Source organism: Tigriopus californicus, chromosome 8 (genome assembly GCF_007210705.1).
Source record: "Tigriopus californicus strain San Diego chromosome 8, Tcal_SD_v2.1, whole genome shotgun sequence".
NCBI classification, from domain to species: domain Eukaryota; kingdom Metazoa; phylum Arthropoda; class Copepoda; order Harpacticoida; family Harpacticidae; genus Tigriopus; species Tigriopus californicus.
In genome coordinates, this window is record NC_081447.1 from 5,086,051 (window position 1) to 5,095,914 (window position 9,864).

The 9,864-nt window shown below is 39.0% G+C and overlaps 1 protein-coding gene across 1 annotated transcript in view; it reads left to right on the plus strand.

The window, feature by feature from the left end:
• The first annotated feature begins 3,218 nt into the window (after positions 1-3,218).
• The window catches only part of LOC131885365 (FMRFamide receptor-like), a 15,032-nt gene continuing 8,386 nt past the window's right edge, over positions 3,219-9,864 (plus strand). The window contains exon 1 of the mRNA XM_059233393.1: positions 3,219-4,366. Coding sequence (XP_059089376.1) covers positions 3,687-4,366 — 680 coding nt within the window. The 5' untranslated portion in view covers positions 3,219-3,686. The remainder of the gene's footprint in view (positions 4,367-9,864) is intronic.

Sequence of the window (9,864 nt, forward strand, 5' to 3'; positions counted from 1 at the left end):
ATTTGAAGGGAAGTAATGGAGATATTTGATTTACAAATTACAATTCCATTTCCACCCACCAAAAAAAAAATACAAAATACAAAAGCTCGGATAATACGATCGATGATAAAAATGGAGTTAAAGTACGTTGAAAAAGTATTCTGAAAAAGTAACTGAANTTTCCAACCGTTTTCTACGCTGTTTTTGAAATGCATTAGGCAAATCTATCTTGTCAAATTCCAGGGTCTTAGGCAAATCCTTGATGATAAATTGACAGATGTTCAGCCAGACATTTTCTAAAGTACATGAATGCAGACCTTTTCTTTGTATTTACAAATTCAAACGTAGCATGACAAGAGGTTCTCATGAAATGTCTGTTTTTAAAACAATTGTTAAGAAAATAGTGATGGTTGAAACACCAATAAAGCCATTCAGACAATAAAAGTAAATCCTACCAAAGTCGCAAAACAATTTCATAGAAACCCCGAGGGTAAATTGTAGTGCTGGGGTGAGTCCGGGCTCGAATCCGAGTGCAGTCGAGTTTTTCATTTGATATATTGGAGAAATTGGCCGACTCAAGTCTTTTAGATTAGCATTTTTTCTTCTTATAATTTTGCCTAACGAGTCTTTTTGTTAGAACTAACGCTTGTAAAAGACTCGAGTCCGGTAAAGAGTCAAAAAATCAAAGGACTCGCACGAGTCCGACTTTTCCAGGACTTGCCCCAGCACTAGCAAATTGCAAGCAAAAAAGACAAGAAAATTTCAAAATGGGGGTCTGTAAAATATTCACGTATGACTAATAGTTTTTTGTACAATAAGGAAAGAAAATGTAACTGAAAGTATGTGAATTGCAACTGCAAAATAATTGTAATTAAACAAGTTTGGAACTAAACTATTTGTAATTGTATCTAATTGCAAAATAATTGTATTCAAACAAATTTGGAAATAAACTATTAGTAATTGTACCTAATTACATTCATGAAGTATTTGACTCAGGCCTGTTTTCTAGCAGACACTTCATAAGAGTTAATAACTAAAAAAAAAACTATACAACATAAAAATAACCCAAGCTATCAAAAACAAAAGTTACCTGGCTTCAAAAAGACAAGCTTCAAATGCAATTGAAACAAATAAGGTTTCAAAAAAAAAGAAACAAAAAGGCGAAAAATAAAATTTAAATATCTAATTATGATTAGAGAGTTTTTAAGAGCTAAATGTTGGGTTTCGTTTTCTGGATTAGGGCTCGATGGTTTTTGACAAAGGCTAAATATTTCCTTTTCCTCATCACAATAACTGCAAAACCAAAGGAAAATGATAAGAGTTGAGTTAAAATTGGCAAATAAAAAAATTATATATATTCTCTTCACCGTATAAATTATCACAAGAATCACGTTCTATTCCTCGTTTGAGAAGTTGCAGTCGGATTTTTTCTAGCCTTTATAAACTGCCGGACCAAATTGTCTATAAATGCAAAAGATCTTATGCTTGTCCGACGGAACAGGAGGGACTGGGAGTTACGTTTCAATTGTTCAGGGCTAGCAATATAAAGAAAAATACTGAAATTTTAGATTATCGCTTTTCACTCGAAGGAAAAATCTCAGACACCCAGAATCACCCGTTTCAACCACAAACGAGCATAGGCATGAGTTTCAAGTTACACAATTAATCTGTTTTTTGTGTATTTTAATCAGAAACAAGAAAGATGTGTTTTTTTTCGTGCTAAAATGATATTTCTGAAACATCTTAGATTTGAAAAGATATTCTGTTCTCTCAGTTGCTGCACTAGCTATGCATATATCGCTTTCTCCTAGGGTTTATTGGCCTTTCCTTCTTTAAACAGTATGCAAAAGAACGTCATGCCATGCTCTAACAATTCTCTTTCATTGAGTTAACTTTCATTTGGGAGGTTTGGTGGTAATCTGGCCCTTAGCATAATCCAAACAAATGACATCGCCTCTCATTCAACCATGAGGGATTTCTTGCTTGGCCGATCTCAACGACTCCAAAATAGAAAACAGTTTCAGCTTTTCTTCGAGCTTCCATTGCTATTGAGGAATTTCCTTCCTTTGTTTCCATTTTCCTTTTCCTCCCTGTTTCCGTTGTGTCACAATGAGCGAAACATTTCCATGGCTAACGAAGGATTACAGGCAAATCTTCTTAAAGAGAAATGGAACAGGCTTTGTAGATGGCCTTTCTGCTTATTCACTATCCGTCGGGGTTTGGAAATGTGATGGAATTGAAATCAAGGGATAATCTCCTTCAATGAATGTGGCATTTCAAGGGCGCGAGATGGCGAGACCAAAATATTTGAATTTAGAGTTATAGTTCATGGAAAGAGCTATATGCCAAATGATGTAGCAAAAATATCCATGTAAATTTTCAGATTAAACGAACCATAAGCATCCGGTTCCTTCTCTTTTAACGAGAACACAAGACTAGATATTCCCATAATCTCTTTTTGACCTTGTTCCCCCAGACACTTCCTCCGTCGTTTTTTTCTTGGACGACAAACAATGGTTTCCACATATCGTGTTGCTCTATATTTTTATGGTCCATGAAGGTCCGCTCACATGACGTGATAATATCCGAAAAATAAGTTAAGTATGCTTTGTACTGACGCTTGTTGACGATTTCCAAATTAGTTGTCCAATTACAGGTTTATACGCCATCTATGAGGTGAAATATTAACAATGTCGAGCCATGTTTGCCCTAGAGATCTGAGGGCCCGCAATTATACATTGAACATCCTCGAAATCACCATTTTACCACCTTCCTATAAGATTTACTATTTTGTTCAGATTTGTTGACTTTTTTATTGCTTTTCTTTAAGCGGCAAAAGAAAGTGTGTTTTTTATTGTTGATTCCCATATCATTAAGCACATTTTCATTTCCTTGACCTAAGTCCTTCACTTAAAAAAATTCCTTCAAATTTTACCCCCCAGAGGTATGAATCCCAATCAAGCCAATATTTGGCCACGAAAAAAAGTTCCTCATTGAAGATTTTCGAAGCCATTCATCTGCAAATCAGTACCATTCTTCATTTCTTTGAATCCACGATCTTAACGACTCGCGTTCATTCGGAAATATCGTGAATAAAAACCATCTCTCGTGGCAAACCATCACCGTCAAACAAGAAAAGGGGAGCCTTGAGCGGAAAGAGGTCCAGAGATCCAAAGGAGAAGTAAAGCACAAAAAGTGGGACCGAGCGAACCACCATCGTGCCCGTCTCTCCCTTTTCCACCTTAACATTCTCGGAGGAGAAAGGGAGCGTCACTTTTGAAGCCGATCCCAAGGCCTGACTCTCATTTTACCGTCGTTCCAACTCTCATTTCTCATTTGGATACAACACCCAGACTCGTGCTTTTCTCGCTCCTTTTTCAGTCTGCGCTCGAGACTTCAACAGTGTGGAGTAGAAATCGATGTTACATATCATTGGTCGTTCTGGCCCGGTCTGCTTAGGGAAGTTGGATCATAAGCTCTGTGTGTGGAACCATGGTCCATTAATGGAATTCCCCCTGGTGCATCTTTGGACGTCTGTTCCAAGCCTCATTCATCCGAGAGGATAAGGAGGGGAAAATCAATCATCTGGGAGTCAAAGACTCGGTTTTGATTCGTGTCGGACCATATCATCGTAAATATGATTTGGACAAGCACCATTTTGCTCCTCCATGTTTGAGTGATCACCGCCCATCAGTCCCTCAAGAATCATGACTAACTCAACGGAGGATTGTGACGACACCGTTAGTGACTACTTATACCTCTACACGTGGTGGATGGAATGTGTGGGCGAGATCGGCATCGGTTTGATGGGCTTGATCGGGAATTGCATCGCCCTGCCCATTCTCTACTCCAAGCTAGTGTCGTCGATCTTCAACAAGATGCTCGTGTTCCTGACCATTTTTGACAACATCTTCATTATCTGTTGTGTGCTCGAGTCCATTCGAAAATACATCTTCACGAGTAATGCCCAGCAACTCATCTTCATCTACTTACTGTACCAACTCCAAAATATCGCTCTCACGTGCTCGATCTATGCGACGGTGGTCCTGGCTGTGGAGCGGTACATTGCCGTGTCTAGACCGGTGGAATACCACATAATGGTCAATACCAGTGGTTCCAGTCCTTGGCGACGCGTGTTGGCTTACATGGTCCCTATCACTCTCTTTGGGATCCTCTTCAATCTGCCCAAGTACTTTGAATTGCAAGCCATTCTCCCGGGGAGGAACAATAGCGATGAGTCCAATGGGACTAATCTGGTCCAGTTTCTGCCCACCGAATTACGCTTGAACGAGGATTACGTGTTTTACTATGTTCACTTGACTCGGTTCTTCATCACGGGGATCCTGCCGTTTATAAGTTTGTTGTTCCTCAATTATGGGATCTATAGGTGAGTCTATCCAATCATTCATCATGTGCCCGGGGTTGGTCAATAACTTAATTACAAGATGTTGTTATTTTCATCGAGGTGAGCTTAAAAAGCGCCAGAACAATTTCTCAAACGCCACGAGCTTGTGCCAAACTGAACAACTATATCTCAGCGTGTTATGAGTCAAACAATAGGGCAAATAGCTTTAAGAACGTGATGGATTAAAGAATGAGGTGCTTCATCATCAGCCCAATGATTGCTTAAGAACAATTGGTCCTAGATGAGACCATCGATTGAAAATTGTTCGGTAATTTCTAGTGGAACACAGTACTCGTACTACGGACTATTACGTTCTCTATTGCCGTCGAACTCTTTTCAAATCCCTCTCGGTCCCTTTTGAGAAGGCATCCATTTCCTTAATGGTAATAGCTTTCCCGCTGGGAATTCCAACGCCCTAACTCAAGGGATCTAATGATGTGTATTGGAAAAAAGTGATGTAAAGAACTGGCACTTCACCTTTCGTCAAGGTGAATACCAACTCTCAGTCCTCGGACAACCTCCGTCCTTGCCAAAAGAAGGTGTTCCACTTCTATGATGACCTTGGATTTTGCCGGTGGTTTACATGGCAAGCTTAGATGAATGTTATGAATGAGACAGCAATGTGAAAAAGCAGAACTGAAATGAAGCAATAAACAATAATGTGACAGATCCTTTACCATGGCTCTATTGTTGTGGACTCTTTTTGAATTAAACCACAAATCGAAAAACGTAAATTATGAATCTGAGTTTCTCCCCATTCATAATAATGTCTAAGTAACAATGCTTCAACGGCAATTGTTATGTACAAATATTTTATGTCCGTCTTGGTTGGAGCGGTTTTGGTTCACTATGGTTGAAGATGGCAACCATTGGCCTCTTAATGAGAATGAGTCTAATATTGTGATAATGTTATGCAAGGAGTGCCTAAGCCGCTTTAGAACCAATTGAGCACTTTGAACTAGGCAACTCAGTGGGGGGGAAATCCCATTTGAGGCTCAGGAACTTTCTTTGTTCCAATTTAGAGACCATATTTCATTTCATGCCACGAGGGACCAATCAGTAAGTTGACTTCATGGAAAAGCAAATATTATCGCTGGCGTTTGACATTCAAGATCAATTTTTCAACCCATTAACAATTCTGAAAGCTGAGAGATGGTTTGTTCCTAACATCAATTTTAGCCTGGAAGAGATTAATGAAGGCAGATGGGAATCCAATTTTCGAATTTTCATCAAGCAAGAGTGTCAAGATCTGACATTGATGCAGAAAAATCGACAAATTTGGCAATTTGTTTTGGTCTAAACATGAGAAGAGCTTGTTGCCATCGTTTTTCAACACGCCAACGACTGAACCAATATCAATAAGACTTCTAACACCTATAGCAACTGATGCTCTTGAAATAATATAACCAAAATGTTCCTACAGCCATCTGAATTAAAACCATCGATTTTTAAAGTTCAGTTTGTATTGGATAAATTTGATCTAACAGATTTTGAAGGCAAATTAGCTTTGAAAGTTCAACGAGTGGTGATTGAAAGTGATGATTTCTGTTGATTTGACAAAACGCCAGATTTGTGATTATTATTTTCTAAAAAATAGTAATTCTTCTTGAACAGTTTTTATGATATCACACTTATCTTTAGGGGACGATCAGGTTGACCTTTCATTTGCTCTCTTGGCCCTATTTGCATTCCTAACAATACGTTCAATTTGCAATTTGCTAATGACACCGTAATGAACATGTGAAGGCAAATCTACGTACGGTATATTTAAGGTTCGTTGATTCAGAAAATTGGCCTTTACCCAAAGGCCTGACCACATGTTGGTTGGACTTGTTCTAGCTTCCCTGCCGACTTTGCGGTTTTTCATTGGAACTTTTCCTAGTCTTCGGGGTTCCAAGGCAAACCAAGGACCATAACAACTGTATAGACTGAGCAGCTAGAGCCATTTCAAAATGTAAAGGTAATAAAGTAAGACATCCACTTATGTTTTCGTTACATCTGGTTCCACTTTTTTTATACGTACAGATGTGGTGGGGTTCTTCCGTAACAAAGCTTTTTTTCCTTTGCTATAATCGGATCAATTACCAATATCAAGCCATTGCTTGAAGAAGGAAAGCCGATTAATATTACGAATTAATCACAAATATTATACCTAGTAACATCTCAAAAGTGAAAGAAATAAGCAGACTCTTTTGCCGTGAATATAAAATGCCAAGCCATCTGTCGTGTGGAAGCAATATTCTAGGACACGTTTTTCATTGTTTCAATACTCTCAGTCAGACATAAGCAATTTAATAAGACGACATTGAATTGATGTAATGAGTTGCTAGTCATAAAGAAGTGACAATAATTGATCTCGGAGCATTAGAAATCTACAAATCATGTGCCTACAGGTGTGCAAAAGACACGCAAGTAAAATGAGCTTCCAGGGCTATTCAGGCAGCGTAACTTACTATGATCAAAGCTTTTGCTGTTTCTTTGCATAGGAGCTCTTGAAAGTCGAAGGTCGATAGTTTGAAAAGAAGGCATTTTTTGTCGTCCTGAACAAGGTCGAAAAGTGTAAGATGGTATGAAAAGACAGAACAGGGTGATGGTAAATGGATCTGCTCGAGAGAATTGGGACAGGCACGAAACTTGGAGACACTTTGATAGTGGGCATCCTATTACGAATTCTTTACATCTTTTTCCTGGATTTACTTACCACTCTTGGGAATATTATCCCTTGCAGTTGAAGATGGAAAATTCATGATTCTTATCGAACCAAATGTTAATAAAATTTTTGATCGATCAACGCATTAGAATTGCCGGATCTGACTAACCCTTGAACATAAGGTTGATCTGGAATTTGGGTCAAAAGCTTGCTACTAACACCTGTTTCAGGATGCATACCTCTGACTTAAAAATTAGGATCGTCAAATTAAGTATAAGTACTTAATATCTAGCGGTAGCGTTTCATTTTGAAGTATCAAAATTGTGATGAGTGGTTTCAAAATACCGGATATTGGGAGATCCCACTTTTCAGACAAATATTTTTTTTCTTTGGTGTTTTAGACTGGTGCTTTGTTAGCTATGCTTGATAAAGGAACTAAATCTGAACATCAGGGACAAAATACATATGAAGGCATGTGATATTCGAAGCTCCTTATTTCCTTCCATGATTGGAGTGTGTATCTTGGAATAATTGCATCAATCTTGATCACCCTGAGAAGAACGACAATGAAACTCAATTATAAGACCCAATCAAGGGTTCCACTTGACGCCATTTGAGAAATCCGAGACAGTCCAATTAGCGAGGCTGTTCCGACTAATTCAAAGATATTTGCAAACGCACCAAAACAAAACGGCTTTCTATCGCCTTAGCCTTGGAACTATTTCAGCTTTTCCCTTATAGATAAACTTTCAGAGAATTTCGGGAATATTCAAATCCCAAAATGGTCACATCTGAGGCGGAAAAAAATCCATCCTAATTTCCAATTCAAATTATTCTATGACCGAAATAAGCCCGACGTCCAAGCTTCAGAGGAGAATGGGATCCAAGAAATGTAAATTCTGAACCCCAAATATCATTCGTCGACACCTGGCTTCGACTTTATCGGCCTTTGAAGTATGAATAGAAAAGAAGAGTCAAGAGGTCATCGATCGTTGACATATTCTAAGAAATATCCCTCTGTTGGACCATTGAAAGCGCATAGTTCCAATATGGATTTTTCCCGAATTCAAAGAAGGTGGTGGGTATCAACCAACAAGGTTCGTTCTGGCCAAAACAAAAAAAAAGAAAACAACAACAAGCAGATATTTTTCCTGATATTGAAATTCTTTTGAGGTGGCTTCCAGCTTGAGGTCGGCGTTACATTTTAGGGCTTTTCCGCAGTAATCCCGTACTCTATTATAATCAAAGGCTATTACATGTTAAATTGTTAACAGTGAGACTTTATTTGATATTAGGTCTACCTACGAATTTGAGTTGCCATACCGAGTTAGATCTTGGTTATAGGGCTGATCTAAAATGTGTCCAAAAATTGTTCACATCTGAATTGAAAAGATGCTTCCGGATCAACAACATTTACGTACTCCCTACGAATTGTAGGGAAGAGTAAATTAAACAATGAAGGAGCCCGAGAAAGAAGAGAAGTGGACTTCGAGGGCTTGAAGGTGCTCTCAAAACGCACATTAAGCCTCGACGGTCACTAGAATTGACCCTAAATCCTGGGTTAGGACAAAGCTCAAGGCTGCTTTTGAAGATGTACAGAATCAGATACCTTTCATACCTTCTCTGAACACTGAACAGTCCCAACTTTTTTAGTCTCTCCCAATACGAGAGCTCTCTCATTCCTGTGATGTTCCAAGTGAAACATCTTGGGACCTGTTTGACCTTTTTACAAATCTACTGCACTCATCGGAGCCCAAATGGTTGAAGCAAAGTCAAGATGTGGCTGAGGAATCGGCTTGCATAGAGTTAGTAGGAGGCACCTGTCAAATCAAATGAGAACGTAGGTGCTAAACACGCTGGGAGGGTATAGTTGATAGTTACTTTTTAATTTTGACCGTGGTCATCCGAGTCATCTGAGGCCATCCATGGTCACAGGACTTGAAACAAGAGGGTTACATCCAATAACCCCCTCTAGCATTTTGCGTTTTCGATGATTTTGGCCCATCATGATACCAGCAAAGACCCAGCTGAACCAAAGTATCAAATGAATAAAAAGATTGAGAGCTTATCGATGCTGTGAAGACCTTTGTAAAAAAAGAGAGGTGATTCAGTGTGGATGATATGCCAAGGAGTGACTTTCAGGCGTGTCATGGTACCGTCAGATCATCTTGGCGTGTTAAAAGAGGGTGTAAGATTGGTCCTGGTTTTCAAAATGCAGTTTTTAAAGGGCCCAGAAAGGATCAGATCTATTGCAAAGTGTGTAATGTGCATTTTTGTTGGCACTTTTTTTCTTAACAATAGAGGAGAGACCAATCTGGCTTTCTAAACGCTTCCGGGAATAAGTAATCGTTCAGCAGAGGATCCCCAAGGGAAAGGGATCGGGTGGTGCCAATCACCTGTTTACTTTTGTGTCCCGTGTCCACGGCTTATCTGTAATGACAGTAATGTTTTTCTTCGAACTCACCGAAATTGACCAAAACTACGGCCAAAATTGAAGATTATCAAATAGTTGCCCCCGGTACGCTCAGCAGCTACTTTCGCATTTGATTTGACGGGCGCCTTGGATCGTGATACTATCTCTGGACTTAAGCCTGTTATTAATATGTTTGAAAACTGGATATGATCATCAAACTTTATACTATGTTGGAGGACTATCCCTAAATCCTTTATGGTCGAGATCTGCTCAACATCTTTACCTTCAAGGTCATATTTCTCTCAACAGACAAAGCGTTGATTCGATCCTTTCTACCAGACCACTGTAATCCTGGCCATTTCTCACAGAAAGTAAATTGGTTTTACAATCGAATGAAATGGTACCGGTAGTATTGCA